The 23,112-nt window shown below is 38.0% G+C and overlaps 1 protein-coding gene across 4 annotated transcripts; it reads right to left on the reverse strand.

Annotated features, from left to right (window-relative positions):
• Positions 1-618: 618 nt before the first annotated feature.
• Positions 619-19,615, reverse strand: LOC121321853 (poly [ADP-ribose] polymerase tankyrase-2-like). 4 transcript variants are annotated; one of them, XM_041261143.1, is made up of 27 exons: positions 18,946-19,615; positions 17,460-17,684; positions 16,926-17,021; positions 16,258-16,294; positions 15,602-15,677; positions 15,133-15,227; positions 14,987-15,053; positions 14,347-14,533; positions 13,901-14,022; positions 13,439-13,530; positions 13,237-13,315; positions 12,724-12,895; positions 12,225-12,301; positions 11,319-11,464; positions 10,300-10,465; positions 9,647-9,866; positions 8,881-8,990; positions 7,991-8,179; positions 7,071-7,326; positions 6,492-6,574; positions 5,736-5,856; positions 5,317-5,414; positions 5,073-5,147; positions 3,576-3,681; positions 3,114-3,300; positions 2,506-2,662; positions 619-2,356 (listed from the first exon to the last, which is right to left on the reverse strand). In XM_041261143.1, exons 1-27 carry the CDS (start codon positions 19,157-19,159, stop codon positions 2,294-2,296), a joined length of 3,516 nt encoding a protein of 1,171 aa, XP_041117077.1. In that variant the 5' UTR covers positions 19,160-19,615; the 3' UTR covers positions 619-2,293. The 4 variants fall into 4 exon arrangements, with proteins under 4 accessions (XP_041117077.1, XP_041117078.1, XP_041117075.1 ...); XM_041261144.1 differs by having other exon boundaries at positions 9,773-9,866; positions 12,225-12,304; positions 18,946-19,614; XM_041261141.1 differs by having other exon boundaries at positions 12,225-12,304; positions 18,946-19,614.
• Positions 19,616-23,112: the final 3,497 nt, after the last annotated feature.

The raw sequence follows: 23,112 nt of genomic DNA on the forward strand, positions 1-23,112 counted from the left end.
AACGAGTAAAAAAAAAAAAAAAATAAAAAGAAGGAAAATCACCTCGAGTAGATTTTTTGCGAACAACCTGAAAACGTAGCAACACTTGCAAATCAGGCTATGACATCACGAAACGTCACAAGGGACTCCCTTTGTCTCGCTAGAATATGCAGTGGATGGAAAACTATTTTTTGCCCTTATATCGCTACTATTTTTGTAGCAATTTTACAGAGTAATTTATAAACTTGCTCGATATATGGATTGAAAGCGCATCGATAAACAAGCATACTCAGCAACAGACATACCCAACACTAGCGCGACCAGTATCATGAAAAAATAGATCACTAGGATCTTCGTCAACATTTAATATGTGTATATGTATGGACGGACATATAATCATTGCAATTAGATAAAAGTTCTCTACATAAAAGCAAAAACATGTGACAGCCAGGTACCTCTTACATCCCAGATTTGGATACTCTCTTTGTTTAGGTAATCTAAACCCAGTTAAACATGATGTGGCCAAGACATATCAAGGGACACAAGTGTTTCACATCCAGAATAAAGTTCAATCCTCACATAAATGAAGTAGAATAACACAAATGAAATAGAACAAAAGAAGTAATAAAACAAAACCACTAGTGATACAATGATTTTATTCAGTTATTGAATGTGTTACACATTTCCCTCTCACCCGGCGGCTTGTGCAATGATTATAAAACTTCTAACTCCATAAATACTGTTGTTTCCAATGCCACAAAATTGACAACCAGTAAAAGAAAACATGCAAACCACCAGTTCATAAATGATTCTATGGTACCATACATTTTTAATACTGTGTCATGCTAACACCTTACATAATGCATATCATCTGCCAGGCAGTATAGTATGTACATTTCCCCTCCACACTCTGGTCAATTAAAAATATTTTTGTTTCTCATCCACACAGAATAAGAACGCAATGCATACTGTCAAAACTCTTTCCTAATTGAGTATCAGTAAAACATGAAGTGTCAAATTTTGATTCTGAATTTGAAAAAACCCTGGGGTACAAACTGATTTTTTTCACTATGCAGGCTCACTATCAATATAACTGCAGTCCTATTGGGGGGGGGGGAGGATCTGTGTGAAAAGTGTAATGTTCTTGAAAAAGTAGAAGTTGTATTCCTTGTCCACAGGATGAATAAATTGAAGAAGTGATTCCATCGCAAAGCAGTTTCCATGCTTTACAACAGTGTTAAATAGCAATTACCTTTAAAGCTCATTTTACATCTTTTTTTGATTTTTGCAATTAAGTCAGTCCAACTGCGGTTATCCAAATAACTGCCATTTTAATGATATTTCCTTACTCCAGCTACTGGAATAGGGTAGTCTTGTGCGTTAGTTTCCAGAATAGGGAAGCTGAGATAGGCGGCAAATTCCAGCAACCAGGGTCTGAGCAGGTAATATGAAAACAAATAGACGCAGCTTACTCAGGTGACTAGAAAATATCAATAACATTATTTAATGTTATTGATATTTTAAATAACATTAATTCAAATGTCATTTGAACCAACTGCATTAGAAGTTTTTTTTTTTTTTTTACATTAATTAAGATGGATGATAAGGGTCGTTTGGGGTTTATGCTCTCAGTTAACCAGTTGTCAAAGCTATGGCTGAAAAAGGTAAACATAAAATGAACAATATAGTGAGGCCAGTCCAATAGGTAGAAAGGCTGAAATAGTTTAGTACCGGTTGTGTATGTAGGTATGAAAGCAAATCTACCTTATTTTTATCAGATGTTATCTTGAAAGCTTTTTGTAAGTTGGTTAGTTCTGAGACAGAAAAAAAGCAGTGTAAATAAGTTACCATGCTAGTAGAAAACTCTTATTTACAACCATTTTACAAACAAACAAAAAAAATAGTACACCGTTATGCTGTGCTGGGTGCATGACTGGGTACCAGAATCAAGTGCGTTCCATGATCACTACTGGGTCACCATAGAAACTGTACAGTTTACTCATACCAGAGATTCAAATTGTCCTTGGGCAAATCTTCTTTGATCCAGGAAAATCAATACACTTTGTTTTGTTTTTTTTGTTAAAGGAATGGTGTCAGTTATTAAAGTGCTGAAACTCAAAACAAGCATTTGAGAAGAAAAAAGTTATTTTATACATTGTATAAAGATTTCTCATGCAAGGTGTTAGCTGTTTATGCTTGTCACATTCTTAAAGTCTTCAACCAGGCTTGCATACTTGACATTTGTAAACACTCAAATAAGAATGGTTTGGGTCAATTCTGTTGCCACGTAGAAATCCTTGTAGTCTCTCTTTCTTTATCCTTCAGCTGCTGGCTCTGGCTTTATAATTTGATATGCTATTATATATTCTGGATAAGCCTAAAAAAGTAAAACATAAAACACAATTAACTGGGCCCTAGCAGTACCATTCAGATACCCTGAAAGGTTATTCTGAAACTATTCAATACGAAGTCTGAACTCAGTATCACATATGTAGAGACACATTTAGACACTACTTCAACACGTACCTGCTCTCCTCTGTAAATAACATACTCTGCCAAAGCCAGTCCATTGACACTGGGTCTGCCAGTAACTGAGTGGTGCCCTGGCGGGGAGTGAGCCATTTTCATTGCGCTGAACTGCAGGAATGACTTTCCCAGGGTTACACGACAGAACAGCAAATGCCTGAAAAGGGAGCACAACAGGTAGAACAATCTTTTTAATTTGAAAATATACAAAAGTCGAAATATTATTAGTTTTGAAAACTTCTTGACAAACCTCTCCTAGCTGCATCATACGATACAAAACATACCAATGTCTCATTTGTAGCCAAGAGTTTTTCTTTTTTTTTTTTTTTTTTTTTTTTTTTAAATAGAAAATGGTTTTGGGAGCCTATACGTATTATCAAACATGACCCAGGGAATCACAGAATAAAGCTTTGTGACAAACAAAGCCAGTATCTAAATTTGACCATCATACGGAAATCAAAGTTACACAACACTGACAAATAATGCCTAAGTAGTTTATATAACATCACAAATTGAGTCTGTACATTTGAGAGATAATGTGTTTGAAAGTCAAGTTGTGGATTTACTGAAGCCCTCAGGGATCTTACTTAATATAAAGTATTACTTACCTCTGGCAAATATAGCAAGACCTATCCTTGTGTACTGGGCACCCAGTGCCTCCCCCAATTCCATACACATACTGATTGCTTTTGGATGAGTTTTCTGCAAAATATATTCCAGCTCCAAACATCCCTCCAATGTATGCATGCCTTTCATCAAAACCCTTATGGATAATTGCATTCACGAATGGAGAGCCTGCAGGTAAAAAAAATACAACATCACTAAACCCGTGCTAATGATATATAGAACAGATGCAAGAGGGTCTGTAGCGATGAACAGTTGTATGTTTTCACATTAGTTTATATTTCTTATGACTAACTAATGTTACCAGGTAAGGTAGTTCAATATTAGTGCTGTTCACGGTCTGTGACACCAGCTGGTGTGACCATATGTATTTTTTATGTCAAAAGGGCAAGTTTTGACACTAACCTGAACACATTAACGTATTATAGTCCAGATCTTACACTTACCATGGAACAGCATCCTTTCATTAGAATGGATTGGACTTTCCTCAGAAACTTCCTTCCTGCGGTGAGTATACCTCTCCCATAGCTTTTTATTGCAAACTTTTTGTATCTGGAATTAAAAGAAAGCAGGTGAGGTTTTTACTTTTTTCTTATTTCCATTGTTTAAAGCAGGAGTTTACCACTAGAACCACCATGCGGGTCAGTTTGACCCATTTTGCATTTAAAATGTTAATTACTCTTCTGTTGTAAATCGTATGGGTATGTCCGTTTATTACTTTTCCTAAATATATGAATTAAATATCCTGACTGTGTTTGACAGCCAGAATCACAAAAATGATAACGTTATAAACAGTTCTACCTAGAACCGCCACTTGGGTCAATGTGACCCATGCTTTACAATACATGTCTTTTTTTTTATATAATGTAAAATATTCTATATATTTTTTTGTAAATGCAACAAACAAGACACGCCTCCTCCATGTTTTTTTTTTTTAATTTTTATTTAAAGCCTTTATTTGTTTGTAGGCTGACTACAAGACAGAGATGGATTTGTCAAGATGCCAACTCAGGGAAAGTCTATTGCTTATTTTTCAATGTACCTGGGAGACATCAATCCTTTGTTTTGTTCCACAAACTGGGAATAGATCAGAAGGATATGTTTTATCTTGAAAGTAGTCACTTTGATTGGAATACAGCAAGCTGCACTCAAGATGCATACAGGAAACTGAAATGGCAGATAGGATAACAACTTATGTGCCTAATATAAAACGCATGTTATATATTCTTTTTTTTTTATATTACTTTTTAGTTTTACAGGTTTGTATGTTTGTATGTACTAGTTTACACGTGTTTATAGTTTACACATGTTTACACAACAGTGTTCAAAGTTACTGCGTCTGTGTTTACAGCACAGCTCCTGGATGCAGGCACAGTCAGCTGGCAGACGCGTACGCTCCTCCATAGAGTACAATGCAGCTGTCATACCGAAAGCAGTGTTATATTTACTTTTCATGTAGTATTAGAAACAATGATTTTGGTTTTACAGTTTTGTGTACACATATACTTGTTTTCATCCGAACACGGTTATATGTACATACATGTTTCTTTTGAAATGTATATTTTATTATATTTTTTTTGTTTAGTTTGTAGTCGTGCTGTATATGTGCTCATTTTGAAAATAAAGCCTTTTATGTTTAATTTTACATTTAAATAGTGTTTCTGCGATGCAAATGTTAGATATGATGCTCATGAATAAAACTTTTCAGTTGTATCCGATAGCATGTCTTTCATTTTCATAATGAAGCACTTTAAAAATGTACGGGTCAAAGTGACCCGCGCAGCAGTTCTAGGTAGTTTGAAAATCCGGTTGTTCTAGTGTTGAAGAACATTAATCAAGTTTCAAGGCAGCACTTTTCGTGATACAGTTCTTACAACTGAAGACTGTAAAAGTCTTGGGGATTTCAGTGGTAACAAAGAATTCTCAGGGATTATTTCGTTTACCTTTATGATGTTGTATCTGTTGAAAACTCCCCCCGCGTGGCCCCCGTCTCTGTGTTCTCGTATTGTGCTCTGCAACTGTTGAAAGAACACACTTCTGGTTTACAATACACGTTACAAATGCACAGTAGGACTTCTTATGTCTGCCACACAGAAACAGATTTTTAACAGTTCAGTTTACTTTGACCTTGGTTTAAATTGAACTAAAATCTGTTAATCCAACCAGAATTCTCATCTTCTCACCCACCTCCTCTTCCACAGACTGGAACTCTTTGTCATCACGTGCAAGGTCTATAAGGATTGTCCCACTGTTTGCAGTGTTCAGTGTTAGATATGGGTTCAAACCTAGAACAAGTATTTAAAAACAATCCATTTATATTTTACTGTACATACAGACAGAGTTATTAACTGGAACATGCTATACAGTATATCATTTACATCATTAATAGATTTTAGTGTTAATTTTGTTTCTATCTATCAGTAATGTCCAGTAACTTAAACATGATCAATTGGGTCTACTACAAATTATAACAGAACAACTATATTAACATGTTAATTACTCTGAATATTTTTTTACTCATATTTAAAGACATATTCCACAAGTTTTTAGAAGAGAACCTTTTCAGCCTTTAGGTATTAGAACTGGTATTTGAGACTATACTGTACCTTGTTGTACAGCTATTAGCCTTTCGACTCCTTTGATGATTTTATGCCGATGTCCGTAAGCATTGATTCCAATTTCTTTCAATTCTTGGTGGCCCATTTCAACCAATACATCCAGAGTGATCTGCAAATCCAAGATCCATTTCTTAACCAAACTTTCAGTATTGCTTAATACACAGAAGTATGACTTCTCTTAATATTCACATCAATACAAACACATCATATTAATACATAAGATTACTTGGTTACATGTGTAGTAGCGATATAAAAAAACATAATTTCCACATGTAACCAATCTTCTGCATTTGGGCGTATGAGTTGAAAATGTTATACTGTAGTACCTACTTAACTATAAAGCCCAAAACTTAATTTCAATTTGAATGGAGAACACATTAATTAGTCACATTTTTCTAATGGGGATGAGATAAGGACTACAGACCATAGTAACAAATTACAAGACCAGGCTACTGAAATGCAGAATTCCTTACAAGTGCTCTCATAAAATGAATCTCTGCTCAACTGCTGCTTGAAAAAATGTATTCAGCTACTCTATTTACATCAGTATCAATTCAAATTGTTTTATAATGATCTATTACTAGACTGAATTCTAAAGCCTTTAAAACCAACACCTTAGCAACTTTGTGCCAAGTGATTAGCAATCATATTGTCCACACATCAGCCCACAATCTGCCAGTTCATATTTCCCCAAGTGTGGCTCTGGCTTTAAAATGAAATCAAGATATACAGCATTGTGTTTACCTGCTCTCTTTCAAAGATTTCTAAAAGATGCTCAAGAGAAAGGTTCTTCAAAAACTGTTTGATATTCATGTCTACCACAGTAACTGGAAATGAAAAAGATATAGATTAAGGTTGATATAGTCAATGCCTTATAAAAACAAATGATGTACTATAAAATGTATGGTCCACTGAAAACAAATGCAGGTTAGTTGTCATAAATCCAAACTATATCCAAGTATAAAATAGTAAAACATGAATCAAATCACACCTGCAATGCATGGAGAGTTTAGAACATTTGTAAGGCTCTATTGGTGGTCTAAAGTGGTATAATAAAACACCACTGAAGACAAGCTACTTTTTAATGCATTCTGGTTTGAAAGTTGGGTTAGGAAAATAACACATTATTGTAATAGAAAATGGGAGGTAAAAAATAAACTGCTATGCACCAACATAAGTTTTTGTGCACATATTAAACCAATTGGAGACCTTTTTATGCACACATTGTTTACTTACTGGTACCATAAATCAATTGTACACTACTGGGTTTGTTAAAGGTGGTGTGGGTAAAACCACCAAGGTGCTGTTCCATGATCGTCTTACCCTGTTCTTTCTTGTCTGGCCTCACAGTGCCCTCTGCCCCACTGCTCCCTATCAGGATAGGTAGCTCGGGGAAGCCCATGGACAGGTTATCCAGGCTGCTGGCTGCAGACAGGGTGGCAGGGCTGGATGGAATAGAGGCGAGGGCAGAGACCGGCGCGGCTGATGTTGCAGCCACACTGATAACCTGGGGCTTGTAGCAGGATGGCAGGGCTGAAGGAGGCATGGCTGCTGTTAACAAAGCTCTGGCATCGTCCGTCTGAAGACAAGATATGAAGGAAGGAAAAAATAAACATAACAATGAAGGCTACTGAAGTACAGTAACTAAACACACATGTTATATGTATTAACTACTGGACCAGTATGTTGTCTGAGTTTCCAAAGAATGACATAGGCAATGGGATGTATGGAGCCAAGCAGCCAATCCTTTTCCACCAGTCATGACTGTCAAAAGACTTGTTCTCTGTCATTCGAACTTCTTAAAAAGGTTTACAGTAAGGTGTGAAAGACCACCTAACTATCAAAAAGTTCTGCTAAAGAAATGAAAAAACTCAAACTCCTGACTATTCTACCTTTTTAAAGTGATTTCTCAACTAAAGGCTGTAGCAATAGAATGCTACATTAACTAAAGAAACTGTTGACATTCCCATCTAATATTGCTAGGGATACTTAAGCCTCACAGGATCAAAATTTGCTGCCAATTCCTTCACTTTAGGACATTATTTTTTGATACTTTGACCCAGGCTGTGAATCTTTTTATTTGATTACTGGCTTTGAGAAACAGAATCCAATACAAGAAGAAATGTAATTTACCAACACACTATATTTTTTGGCAATGCTCGGGTGACGTTAATTGTCAATCCTGCATTTCCCTGAAGCATTGTACCGAGCTCGGTAGGACAGCACTGAGACGTCACTAATACCGTCACAAGATCCAGCGGTGACTGCCCCTCCTGGTTTGTCAGAGACGCATCGGCCCCGTGTGCTAACAGGAGGGCACACAGCTGGGTCTTGCCTTTCTGGGCTGCCTCGTGTAGGGGGGTGAAGGCCCATGTATCTGTGGCATTCACACATGCGTTGTACTTGATCAGCAAAGCTGCCACATCCACATGCTGCAAATGAAACACATGTATGCAATCGCTTGTGCTTTCTCTACCTTTAATTTCCCTTTTTTAGTAACTTAACCCTTACCCCCCTGGAACCACAGTTAAGCTTTATTATAAACGAACACTGAAGGGACAAAGTGGTTCAGGATTGACTTTGTAAGCACCGATTTGGAACTTTTACAAATACATATGCGTGTGTACCTGGTCTAAAAACATAAGACACAAAACCGTCAGCTCAGTACAACGGTCAGAAATCAGAATGCTGTCCTTCTGACAGGTTTGCCATAAAATTAAATGACGGGAGAATAGGGTTAAATTACTCAATTAAATGTAGAATCCCATATTTTATTATGTCTAAGATTTCGAACTAACAACAGAATTACAAGAACTGTATCAGGCCATGCATTAAACATTTTTAATAAGGTTGTTTCATATCATGGGTAGGGTACCAAGGTCAACTGGTCCTAACAAAGTTTTCCTGTGTACCCATGCAGAATTAGAACATACTAACTAGCAAAAGCACTACAGATTTTCTTAAATGTTACTACAATACATGAATTGAAAATGGCAGATAACATTCACATCCCTTTGGGCCACATTGAAATTCTGCACTTTAATATATTTTGCCTGACATAACTTAAAAGCAATTACAGACATGTCTCACAAAAGGCTTTCGCCAGTTCTGCTTTAGAAAGCTTGCTACTCACCCCATAAGAAGCTGCGTTATGCAATGGGATGAGGCCTCCCTTGTCCTGGGAGTTGACTTCAGCTCCGTGCTGCAGCAGGTACTCAGCCACCTCTAGATTGTTATACCCAGCTAGTAAACGGAGAGCACACAAAGTAGAAGATAAGTGAGAAGGACTTACCCGACTGCCGTGCATCATTGCATCAGTATTATATCAGTGAATTATATATACTGAGCGTGCCAACGAATCGTACAACCATACTTGGGTACACAAGCAAGATGAAGTCATTTAAGGTACAGGCGGAGCAAAGGCCAGGAGGGCTCTGAACCTTGAGGACCTTGCGCCTCCCTGCTTTAATGGGTTGTAAGCACTTTCTAACTTAACTATAAATTGAATTATCTGTAACACTTTATGAATGCTATACAAATCGAGTAGTACCCTTCCACTAAAAACATTTCAAACAAAAGCAAAAAGCTGAATCATCGCAAACTAGTAAAATAAATAAATAAATAAAATAGTTGCTTTGCCACTATTCTTATAGCGACTTTTAAAAAGTAACATAAAACAAATCAACTTTTTTTAAATTTTATTTTATACAGTATTCGTGTTAAATAATCCAAATAGATTAATGTTTGTTATTTCATACTGTTTTTTTTTTTAAACCCACTAGAAGTATAGCATCATAATTAAAATCTAATCATTGGGTTTCGTATAAAAATACAATGCTATTCTAGGCCATTTGCAAAAAATTGATCAGATAAAGACAGTGGCTTTTCAGAGCACTGACCTGCCAAATGCAATGGTGTTGAATGCCTGCCTTGTGTATCTCTGCAATTGACATTTTCAGGGCTACAGAGCTTCTTAACCCTGGCTAAACAGCCCATCTTTGCAGCGTCCAATAAAGCGGCATCACCTCTAAGAAGGTCCTGGATGTCCGTATCCCCATCCTTCACCAAGTCCAGAGGGGTGTTCCCGTCTCTGTTCTTTTTGATAGGGTCAGCCCCATGCTGTGAATAGAAGCAAAGTAAATCAAGCAACAGCAGCACATCACTGTATTTATCTTACAGCAATTAAACACAGTAGCCAAAACATTTGACTATTAAAGTACCCATGAGGTAAATTTGTATCTGAATAAAACCAAACACAGATGTCGACAATGATTATGGCCCAAGGGAAGGCCCAGGCTCATTATCGCAGAAATTAATTTAGGATTCAGAGTGACAGCAAAAGTGTTTTGATCAACGCAGCCTAAAATTACAAACAGTTATGGGAATATCCTTTTCTTTCTTGATTAAGTCAAGTCTCTTCACTGCCACCAATTTAAATGTAGTGTCACATTATTTTTCTTTCATTTGAATGAATATGTAGCGAGTGATTTCTATTCTGCGAGATCCTAATATAAGATTATATGTTGACTATGGATTGCCAAAAAAGAAGTACCTGAAGCAACAGCTTGCAGATCTCATATTTTCCTTTGGCTGCAGCCTCATGCAGAGGGGTGAACCTCCACAAATCAGCCACGTTGACTACAGCCCCGTGTGTCACCAGCAGCTCTGCTACTTCATAGTGCCCATAGGAGCACGCATTGTGCAATGGAACCAGACCACTGCAAAGGATGGAGAGTACAAAAATATGAAATGACATGATATTTTCCCAATGCCAAAATGTTTTAGTCAAAGCTGTTTTAAAACAAAGTGTTTTTTTACCACAGTTTAAAAAGTGAATTATATTCAGTCACTCTTGCTTATAACAGCTTCTCAAGTGACTCAAGCACCTACTTATTAGTAGGATTACTGGATGCCGTTGGCAGTAACATATTTAACCCTTAGCGGTCAATTTATTCAGCGTCTGTCAGGCGCGTCAGGTCGAACTTATTTTCATAGTAAAACAGGTTTAAAAGGTGCTGCATACCAACAGGACAGAGTATTGCATCTCTAGCCAAGCCCCACCCTTTGTTCTCTGTATTTATTACATACCTCTTCATAGTAGTGCATACTGATAAAACCTCTCCTGATCACTCGTTTTACCACCAAACACCTCAATAATGCAATCCAAGTAATTATTTTATTAAGATAACATCTCCAAAAGCTCTGCAAATGTCTGTGATGTTCTTTGAGCGCTAGATGCGGAAGCAGCTATCTTGTTCTTGTGTCCATGTTAGGTCTATGGCATATTGCTCTCTAGGCCTCTGTGTATTGCTCAGATCCGCCCCTTTTTACTATTTTTTTTTCTGCTTCTCTCGGCTCCTATCTATCTCACTCGGCCATTGAAAGGTTTTCTCTGCTTTTTCCAGAGAAAAAACGACTAGAGACCTGTGCTTGACGTCTTTTGACGGACCGGAATGGGAAAATTGTAATGACTGATATGGTCCGACATAGGTCTACCAGTCTTAGTATGTCAAACAAAAACTGCAATAATGTATGATGGTTTTTAAGTACTGGCAAAAAACATGTCCTTACCCCTTATCTTTTGCGTGCACGTCTGCACCATGCTGCAGTAAGTACTCAACCACGGCAACTCTGTTGTAGCCTGCAGCGAAGTGGAGAGGTGTGGAAAGCCGTCCCTCGATGTCTCTGCAGTTAACATTCTGGAGGGTGCAAAGTTTCTGGAGGAACAAAGATGCTCTGTTAGCTGTGAATTCTCTGGTTAACTATGCACTTTTATTGTATGTTGCCATGCCTCTCACGTTTTCAGTTTGTGTACATGTAAACGTAGCCCCTAAAGAGTCCTTGCATTATGTGAGAGGAGACTTGCTTCTCCTTCCCAGAATCCTACAGGAAATCCCCTGGTCGTGCAGCCAAGAGTTCACCTCTAAATATGTGCATAATTCAATCAGTATCCCCAAACTGGGACCGTCCAACACTGAGAGAGAAATAAATGCCATCAATCTCACAGCCTCTGTTGATACAAGATGTGAAAATAACAACTCTCCCCATAGGAGTATAATGGCCTGTTTTAAAGCATAAGATCCCCACATGGTGGCAACGAAATAAAAAACCCAATTTGGGACTTAACACATGAATACATAAACTAAATTGGAGGAAAACAAGTAGGCTTGGTCACAGCTCAAGTGTACACACAGCTTATAGGAGCAAAACTAAAATCTTGCAACTGACTGTTCTATGGAGCCTTTAAGGATTTCATCACACTGCTATCCCATTTTGTATGCAACGTGAGAGTGCAACGGCACGACATGCCAAAAATATAACATTTTAAATAGGTCTATGCCTTTTGGTTCTTTATCCATTATCCCCTTTTTGTATGTAGCCAAAGGTCATGTTGCACAAGGAGTTATTTCGTAAGAAAATCTGCCCCGTGGTTGTAGGTGTTAAATACAGAGCCTGCCCAGTGAATAAAATCATTACCTTAACGACTTCTGAATCTCCAGATTTTGCAGCTTCAAGCAACTGCCGATCGCTGTCAGAGTTTCCAATTAGCACTCCTTCTGATAAACAAACAAAAAAAAAAGTACCTTCTTTTGAACAAGGACTATTTTCTTAAGTTTTTCATATCCTACAGGGACTAGGATAGGATATCTAACTAAATAGTTTGTGCCTTCAGTATAAAAACGATATAACAGAAATAACACATTATCATGATCTGCAAATTTAAGTGGAGCCCAATACCTGTATGTAGGTCTCCAGTGAAGAACAAGAACAGCAAGAATTCAAAATCATATCCTGAAGTCCTGATGGTACCAGGCTACTTCTGAATTTAAAGTGGGACTTGACTGTAGATTTAGAAGTCAATGATAAGGTGAAGTTGAGCTAAAAGATGTCCCAACCTAGTTTAATCACAATTGGATAACACGGTTCCATAGAAATTCATTCCCAGTAGGGATTAGTAATTATTCTGTCCACCTACCTTGCAGTACTTGCTGCACATTTTCATTGCCCATTTGGGAAGCTGAAAAGCCTTGCAGGGACACTATTAAGGGATCACAGCCTGCACTGAGTAGCAAGCGGATGGTCTGGAGATGGCCACAGTGGGCGGCCCTATGCAGAGCAGTCTGTCCAAGGTGATCCAAGGCATTGACCTGCCAAAATAACAGTGACCAAACTATGAGCGTTCAAACTGTGCTTGCATTGTTTTGTCAATGTTTAAAGTTGGTTGTTAAGATTTTACTTTTGTGAATTTGGCACAATCAATAAGATGCTAAAGGAAGAGTTCAGTTTACAATATTTGCAAAAGTGCCAGCCAGGTATGTATTTAAACTATTTGTAGCACCAGTCTAGTCCTCCAACAGTAGGTGCAATATGTTGTTGTACTAAGGTAAGGAAAGAATATTGCTGTTGTAGATTTATTTTTATAAAATTCTATTTTGCATTGTTACTACCTCTCCTGGCCAAAATGTAATAACTAAAGCACTGTACTTACTTTTGCTTCATGCTTTACAAGTACCTCGACAACATCATTATGAGATTTTTCAGATGCCATATGAAGTGGTGTTAAGAAACTGAAAATATTAAAAAAAAGACATCAAAATGCTTAAACAAACACATTGCTCTTTCATAAAAGTTGATGGATTATAAATAGTCCAATATTTTCAAAACTACAATTTCCATTGAACTGCACTCACTCTTTTGTCTTCTCATTCACATTGGCTCCTTTCCTCAGCAGTAACTCACACACCTGCTTTCTCTTGGGATAGGGAGAAGAGGCTGCACAGTGCTGTCATGAAGAGAGAAAAACATTTCATGCTAAATAAATCAAGCAGGGCTTCCAACACACAGCAGAGCTGACTAGTCTTGATTTCTTTGTGTAAAAATTCAATAATCTGAGGAAAAAAAAAAACTATAATAGTCCCTTATAAAAGTCTCCCATAGTAACAGCATAGCAAAGTGTAATAACGCATACTGATAGCATGATAAATCCCAGAGCTATGTTAAACTATGGTAAATGTGTAGTTTAACCATGGAAAACTGAAAGATTATGAGGACTTTTCCAGTAAATACCCACTCTACATTTGTATCCACAAATTGCTTATATGAAGTCATATTTACTTTAAAATAAGGTTATGGACTAAAACATTGATTCTTACCAGTGCTGTTTCGTGCGTCTGAGGGTGTTTGAAATTCACTATATCCAAGGTAAGGTGTTTCTTGATACGTGGAACATCTGTTTCCCTTGAAGCCTGCAATAACGTGTGACCTTTGAACTCATCTAGGAAAAATAACTAAATATGTTAAGATTCAGCATTTAGTCACATTAAAATTCTGCTTTCCATCTGTGTTTAGTAATATAATGTTAACCATTCAGCATACCAGTACAACAATGAGGTCATAATTATGACAATTTAAAATATTGAAATACAATGCACTCAATGCTGTTTACATTGTAAATCTCTCATATAGACAGTGGACTTTAATTTCACAGTATACTGCTTCAGGAACCAAATTAAAACCAGAGCAGTATGCATATGGTGGATATAAAAAGGTTGTATTCAATTTTAACATTTATTGGTATATATATATTTTATGTACTTACATGCCAAGCGTTCCTTTAACTGGGCTGTAGGTGCCAAATCAAGGGCACTCTTATTGTGGCAGTTTAAGAGAGTTGGATCAGCACCATAACTTAGCAACAGGGAGCACACTTCTACCCTATTCTTGGAGGCTGCCTCATGCAGTGATGTGAACTGCCAAAGATCAACTGCATTTACACAAGCACCATGCTGAAATTACATTAACAGGAAAGACTAACATTATAAACACTGCCTTTCACTAGCCAATATCCTGCAACATACGATCTTAACTGAACAGAAGCACATACTATTATCAAACAGTGACACCTGCTGGGCTAACGTTATGGATCTACAAATAAATCACACAGCAAGCTGCTGACTCCAAATAAATCTGCATACATGCTGACACTAATTTTCCCCCTAGGCTTTTATACATGTTTAATCTTCAATTCTCCAAACATTAAGTTGCATTTTGTCCAAATATTTATTTTTCCAGACCTATAATTAATGTTTCAAGAACACAATGTTATGTTTGCAAACTCTGCAGAACTCTGCAGGCGGAATGTTTCAGAGAAGGATTTGATTGTGCGGATTTGAATATCTGCTTCAACCAGAACTGATAATACCATTGGGGGGAAAAAAGTAATTTTCAGATATACAGACCTTTACTAACAGTTCAGTCACTTCGTAATGTCCGTACGAACAGGCATTGTGAAGAGGCACTAAATCCCTGCAATAAAACAATACAAATTAAGTACACAGTATGCAGTATCTCCAAGACAGGAAATGCTTGTGGGAAGAGTTCTTACCCTTTATCCTTGGCTTGCACATCAGCTCCATGTTGCAGCAACAGCTGTACAATTTTAACCCTGTTGTATCCTGCAGCGAGATGTAACGGCGTCGACTGAAACACAGTAAAACAAGCAGCATGTTTGTTTTGAAAATCAATCCATGTGTATAGATAAAGGACTTGCAGTACTTCTTGATATGTACAGCTTCTTTAACAAACCAATCAATTTAATTAAACAAAATGACTGTAATATTCTATCCATTCAATACCTTAATACATCGACAAGAAAAGAAACAAAAATACCAAATATGCAGTCAATCCCATAATGCACCATGTTGGCACAGCTGGTCAAGATAGGTGGATGCAAATTCAAGTGACGAGACTAGGCATAGGAAAAAAGCTTATCTGTGTCACAGTGTGGAGATAACACAAACAGCAGCCTTGGGCCAAACCTCTTATGGGGAAAAAAAAAAAAGAAAAAAAAATACCTTTCTTCCATCACTAGCATGGCAATTCACATTTAATGGTGTAAGAAGAGCCATCATTTTTTCTTCATTTCCATTTCTACAAGAAAAATGCGTATTACATGAGACATCCCCAAAATTATTGACCATAGATAAGTGCACACAAGGGTTTAGCATTAACATGCTGAACTCTAGATACAGTAAACTACATTTAAACTTTAACACAGAGAGACACATTTTCCAATTCTGTTAAACACGGCAAATGACTTAAGCTATATGGATGTTAGGAAAAATTGAACAGCCCTCCAGACAATACTTTTACACACCTGGGTCAGTATGGGCTAAATACAAGTAAATTCAAATATAAATGTAATTGCTTTTTTACATTTTTTTTTTAATCTTCCCTTATTTATGGGGTTTGCAATAATTCTGAGCAGTTTTGGGCTCTATTGATTCAATATTGGGTTATCGTTTCTGTCTGCTTTTCCCTGGTTTTGAAATTGCTTTGGGCTCATTTGGAAAATCCTCAGTGTCTGTACTGAGTATACCTCTCATTCCACTCAAATCATGTGACAATATGACCTTTCAACTATCATGGCCCCACTTACTCTCATATTCATTACAATCTTGAATAAACACTGAGCTGAAATGAACATAAACATGTCAAAACAGTGACTTACCTTGCGCTTTCAAGTAACTCATCTTTCTTGTATTCACCTGTAAATAAATAAAAATGTTATGTGCAGCACAACCTTAAACCTGACTGGATTTGTAGTTCTGTTGCCTTAGGAACCAAAATTCAATGAAAGTAACTATATGGTTTGCAAATTCAGTTGTTCCACTGTGTCCTTCAGATGAGAGGTAGGAATTTAAAAATCCTTTATCCTCTATGTTGATAAAGAGCAGAGGTTCTAACTATGTTGCCCAGGCAACATTCCTCCCTTCTATAAAGACATGCTGCCACTAAATCAGTACCATATATTGTTTTGGATAGTTCTTCAGGACCAGTCACCCATGCCTTAATGACATTCCTGACCTTTGGTTTGAAATTCACATGGCTTGACTTCTTCACATAGGCTGCAACCGGCTCCTCCTCTCTACAATACCAACTAGAAGTTCATTACTGCTATGCCATTTATTTATTTACAAGACTGTGTCTTTAAAGTGACTATGACTAGCTAAAGATTATAAAAGCGGTGATGATGTTTTTTAATTTTTACTTAAACCAAAAACACACTCAAGGTGAAAAAGTCAGAGACATATTTCAACAATGTAGCTTTTCTATTGTCTTTATTTTTGCATTATACAATTTTTTTTTAATCTCCTAGACCGCCAAGATAGCACTTACCAGTCAGGACTGATTTAGCAGATGGGTCTGCCAGGTCAAAGGAAGTCTTTCCATCTGTGTTGCGAATTGTTGGATCAGCCCCATGCTGCAGAAGGACTATAGGAAATAAAAAATATTCCATGAAATACAGGATTCTGAAGCATTACGATTACTCATACATTAACATTGGAAATATCCACTATAAAGTACAGAAAAGTACAAAATAAAAAGGGGTCTTTGGGCTCAAAACTGTATTGTGCACTATATATACACAATTAAGAGGTTGAACTGTGACAAAATGATTATGTTAAATTAAGACATAATACAATATGTTGTTTTGTACTCCACTGTTCCCCTCCCCCCATTTATTTAATTTTGGTTTTAGATCCCAGTTTTGCCAAACACTGCGTGTCATTTTGCATCTGCATCAGTGACTGTGCTGGATCAAATTTGCTCTTCTGCGATGGAATCAAACTGGATTTATTTCAAATTGCTTTCAACTCAACCCTAGTGGCAGATGTAAACAATATGTTAGTTATTAAGATCATACTCTACCTATGCACACATCAATCTTGCCCTTGATGGCAGCCTCATGGAGGGGTGTGTAGTTCCAGTTGTCTCTTGAATTGGGGTCGGCTCCATGCCGCAACAGGAGATTGACAACTTCAGCGTGACCAAAGGAACAGGCATTGTGAAGAGAAATCAGGCCTCCGTCATCGCAAGCGTGGACATTAGCACCATTCTGAAGGAGATAATCAACCACGTCCTTCCGGCCAAATCCTGAAACAGTGTGACATACAATAAACAGGCACCAGAAGCTTAAGATATTATTAAACATTTGCCATTTTAATACTCAACTATAATGGAGCATCCAAAAATGACAAATATGTAACTAACAAGGTAATTAACAAGTATTTTCACTTCCATTCTAGATTTTTTGTTTTCTTTGAAATTCTAGTCCGTTATCTACAAAATAAGAAATGGAGGGTGCAACTGACTCCATGCAAAGGCAGCACTTAAATATAACCCGATAATTGCAGCACCAGTTATGACGGTATGGTCTGCCAAGTTCATTTACTGTATGTGCTGGCGGGCAAATTAACCTACGTTAACACTCAAAAAAGACACTCGTAGTGTTAAAACAAATTGAAGAAGGGATTCCCAGATGTTTTTTTTTTCTTCCTTTTACCAGTTTGAACAGATGCTTTGGGGGAGAAAAAAAAATAACCGAGCAATGAAACCAGGTACTGTAGATGGAGGAACCAGACAGACAAGAAGACAGCATTAAAAACACATACTAAACAAGTCTTTTTGTACTTCAATTAAACGAACAGTATTTCTACAGCAAAAGCACACAAAGGTGGCTGTTAACTGCTCCAACACTTGCTTAACCTTGATACATCACAGAGATCAAGTGAACTAAAATAAATCGCAACTGGTGGTTAAGCTTTCACGCGTATACTTGAATGTGTTGCACACACTGTTTAATATCCCACAAAGCAGACAGCCCGGTTGCAGTGGAAGCAGTAGGCGGTTATAGGCCTGGATGAAATCTTCACGCCCTATTATTTAATTTAATACAGGGCAGAGTCATGCACTGCAATGCATTATTACTCACACTGTGAGTCAACACCAGTGCAGTGCACATAAAAATACTGTCATCAGCAGCCATTATAGAGAACATTGTGTTTACATGCAATGTAAATACAACACAATCGAGAAACACAAGCATACACATGGTATCCTGTTTTTGCAAGACCAGAAATGGTTTTAGAATTGTCATTAGCATTTTCACCACATACTGTACATTAACAATGACATACTATCCCTGCAATATCAGGCAAAAATGTCTTCGACTTTATAGTATTATAGTAATGCACAAGTCTACTTTTCTACGTAATATTTGGTCTAGGTGCGGTAAATACTACGTGTGGTTTAATCATGTCGGCAATTCGTTTCATTTAAAACATTGCTTTTGGTCGCTAGCGTTTGGGTGGACCTCCACCAGTGCCACACACCCGTGAGGCCTGCGTTGTTTTACCTGCAGCGAAGTGCAGCGGTGTAGATTTCCTGCCAGCCGTGTCCCTGCTGTTCACGTTCTCTGGGTTTATTAGCTTCTTCACTCGCTCCAGGTCCCCGTTTCTGCAGGCCTCGAAGAGCTCTCTGGTGGGTTCGCCGCCCATAGGTGTTTCTACCCCTAGTAGAGCCGAGCCAACACCCGAACCCAAGGCTCCTGCACAGCGCCGGGACGACATCGTCAGATTGCTTTGATTTCTTCTACAAACTGAGATCCAGAGTCTGAGTCGGCAGACGCCCAGGGCCGAGGCCACACGATGCAATAGAACTCACCGATCTCTGGAAATCATAGCCCCAAAAGTCACTGCTTAGAAACCACAGAAAGACCTGGGCGCCAGTGTGCAGTCTCTGTTACAAATTCACTAACTGAGTTGAAGATATTGAAATCAAAATCTGATAGATCAAAAACGATCAGTCTTCCATTTCATCAAATATTCTACAAAGAATCCCCGATCCTTCTTTTAAAAAGAAATCCGATCTGCACAGTCGACAAGTCTATCTCAGAGTGTGATGTTATTAATCTGTTCTTAAAAATAATGCTGTTTAATTATTACACTTCCTCAGTGAAAAGTTGAACCCCTCTCTTCCAGCACCGCAGTCCTTCCTAGTCGGTGTGTGATGGATTCTTTCCTTTCTACGTCACGTGATTCGAGTCTGCCGACGCTTGTAAACAGTGCTGGATGGGGCAGTTCACACAAGCTAAGCATAACGGGGCAGTAAATGGGATTTAGTTTAGGGATAACAACAGGAAAATACAAACAGTGGGAGATATTAATTACGAAGAAGAAGAAGAAGAAGAAGAAGAAGTTACACATTTCGTGTAAAAATAAATACTGTATTCTGCTCATGGGACAGGAGCCAAGTCTCCAGGAAAAACAAACATCTGGCTGTAGTTGCATTGCATTGTGTAATGTCGAGTTAAGCATTTGAAACTGTTATGCTGAGATCAAGTTTAATGATCTCAGCGTCTCGATTTTTCCTTACGTTATCTCGATTTCTTTTTCGTGTCGCCGATGATGCCTACCTGCAAACAATAGGAAAACGTGTGTTCCGTCTGCAGAGAGTAGTCATGCTTGTTCCACTGCTCCATTTAAGGTAGTATTTGTAGTAGCCTACTTGTCTTGAATGTCAATAAACCTTGCCTCAAATAAAACACAATATATGGTGTATTTCCACTGAATAAATCTACTTTTTTTCTTCAATACATTATACTATATATATATATATATATATATATATATATATATATATATATATATAATATTGAAAAAAAAGTAGATTACACCATATATATATATACACACAGCTCTGGAAAAAATTAAGAGACCACTGCAAAATTATCAGTTTCTCTGGTTTTACTATTTATAGGTATGTGTTTGGGTAAAATGAACATTTTTGTTTTATTCTATAAACTACTGACAACATTTCTCCCAAATTCCAAATACAAATATTGTCATTTAGAGCATTTATTTGCAGAAAATGACAACTGGTCAAAATAACAAAAAAGATGCAGTGTTGTCAGACCTCGAATAATGCAAAGAAAATAAGTTCATATTCATTTTTAAACAACACAATACTAATGTTTTAACTTAGGAAGAGTTCAGAAATCAATATTTGGTGGAATAACCCTGATTTTCAAGCACCACTTTCATGCGTCTTGGCATGCTCTCCACCAGTCTTTCACATTGATGTTGGGTGACTTTATGCCACTCCTGGCGCAAAAATTCAAGCAGCTCGGCTTTGTTTGATGGCTAGTGACCATCCATCTTCCTCTTGATCACATTCCAGAGGTTTTCAGTGAGGTTCAGGTCTGGAGATTGGGCTGGCCATGACAGTGTCTTGATCTGGTGGTCCTCTATCCACACCTTGATTGACGTGGCTGTGTGGCATGGAGCATTGTCCTGCTGGAAAAACCAATCCTCAGAGTTGGGGAACATTGTCAGAGCAGAAGGAAGCAAGATTTCTTCCAGGACAACCTTGTACCTGACTTGATTCATGCCAAAGCTGCCCAATTCCAGCCTTGCTGAAGCACCCCCAGATCATAATACAATATGTTGTTCTGTACTCCACTGTTCCCCTCCCCCCATTTATTTAATTTTGGTTTTAGATCCCAGTTTTGCCAAACACTGCGTGTCATTTTGCATCTGCATCAGTGACTGTGCTGGATCAAATTTGCTCTTCTGCGATGGAATCAAACTGGATTTATTTCAAATTGCTTTCAACTCAACCCTAGTGGCAGATGTAAACAATATGTTAGTTATTAAGATCATACTCTACCTATGCACACATCAATCTTGCCCTTGATGGCAGCCTCCACCACATTTCACAGTGGGTGTGAGACACTGTGGCTTGTAGGCCTCTCCAGGTCTCTGTCTAACCATTAGATGACCAGGTGTTGGGCAAAGCTGAAAATTGGACTCATCTGGGGGTGCTTCAGCAAGGCTGCAATCGGGCAGATTTGTCTTTGTGCAGGATGCATGAATCAAGCCAAGTACAAGGTTGTCCTGGAAGAAAACTTGCTTCCTTCTGCTCTGACAATGTTCCCCAACTCTGAGGATTGGATTTTCCAGCAGGACAATGCTCCATGCCACACAGCCAGGTCAATCAAGGTGTGGTTGGAGGACCACCAGATCAAGACCCTGTCATGGCCAGCCCAATCTCCAGACCTGAACCCCACTGAAAACCTCTGGAATGTGATCAAGAGGAAGATGGATGGTCACAAGCCATCAAACAAAGCCAAGCTGCTTGAATTTTTGCGCCAGGAGTGGCATAAAGTCACCCAACATCAATGTGAAAGACTGGTGGAGAGCATGCCAAGACGCATGAAAGTTGTGCTTGAAAATCAGGGTTATTCCACCAAATATTGATTTCTGAACTCTTCCTAAGTTAAAACATTAGTATTGTGTTGTTTAAAAATGAATATGAACTTATTTTCTTTGCATTATTCAAGGTCTGACAACACTGCATCCCTTTTTTATTTATTTTGACAAGTTGTCATTTTCTGCAAATAAATGCTCTAAGTGACAATATTTGTATTTGGAATTTGGGAGAAATGTTGCCAGTAGTTTATAGTATAAACAAAAATGTTCATTTTACCCAAACACATACCTATAAATAGTAAAACCAGAGAAACTGATAATTTTGCAGTAGTCTCTTAATTTTTTTCCAGTCTGTATATATATACACACACAGTACTGTGCAAAAGTTTTAGGCAGGTGTGAAAAAATGCTGTAAAGTAAATGCTTTCAAAAATAGACATGTTAATAGACTATATTTATCAATTAACTAAATGAAAAGTGAGTGAACAGAAGAAAAATCTAAATCAAATCCATATTTGGTGTGACCACCCTTTGCCTTCAAAACAGCATCAATTCTTCTAGGTACACTTGCACAAAGTCAGGGATTTTGTAGGCATATAGTCAGGTGTATGATTAAACAATTATACCAGACAGGTGCTAATGATCATCAATTCAATATGTAGGTTGAAACACAATCATTAACTGAAACAGAAACAGCTGCGTAGGAGGAATAAAACTGGGTGAGGAACAGCCAAACTCAGCTAACAAGGTGAGGTTGCTGAAGACAGTTTACTGTCAAAAGTCATACACCATGGCAAGACCGAACACAGCAACAAGACTCAAGGTAGTTATACTGCATCAGCAAGGTCTCTCCTAGGCAGAAATTTCAAAGCAGACATGGGTTTCCAGACGTGCTGTCCAAGCTCTTTTGAAGAAGCACAAAGAAGCGGGCAATGTTGAGGACCGTAGACGCAGTGGTTGGCCAAGGAAACTTACTGCAGCAGATGAAAGACACATCATGCTTACTTCCCTCGCAATCGGAAGATGTCCAGCAATGCCATCAGCTCAGAATTGGCAGAAAACAGTGCGATCCTGGTACACCCATCTATTGTCCGGAGAAGTCTGGTCAGAAGTGGCCTTCATGGAATACTTGCGGCCAAAAAGCCATACCTCTGACGTGAAAACAAGGCCAAGCGACTCAACTATGCACGGAAATACAGGAACTGGGGTGCAGAAAAATGGCAGCAGGTGCTCTGGACTGATGAGTCAAAATTTGAAATATTTGGCTGTAGCAGAAGGCAGTTGTTCGCTGAAGGGCAGGAGAGCGGTACACG

The sequence above is a fragment of the Polyodon spathula genome, chromosome 10 (assembly GCF_017654505.1).
Source record: "Polyodon spathula isolate WHYD16114869_AA chromosome 10, ASM1765450v1, whole genome shotgun sequence".
In the NCBI taxonomy this organism is placed as follows: Eukaryota; Metazoa; Chordata; class Actinopteri; order Acipenseriformes; family Polyodontidae; genus Polyodon; species Polyodon spathula.

Coding starts and splice junctions, on each gene's coding strand:
- LOC121321853 (XM_041261141.1), bottom strand. CDS start 19,159: ATGTCGTCCCGGCGCTGTGCAGGAGCCTTGGGTTCGGGTGTTGGCTCG. Junction 14,534..14,986: donor TGACTGAACTGTTAGTAAAG/GTCTGTATATCT, acceptor ATGTAATTTCAG/CATGGTGCTTGTGTAAATGC. Junction 14,023..14,346: donor GTTAAAGGAACGCTTGGCAT/GTAAGTACATAA, acceptor TATTTTTCCTAG/ATGAGTTCAAAGGTCACACG.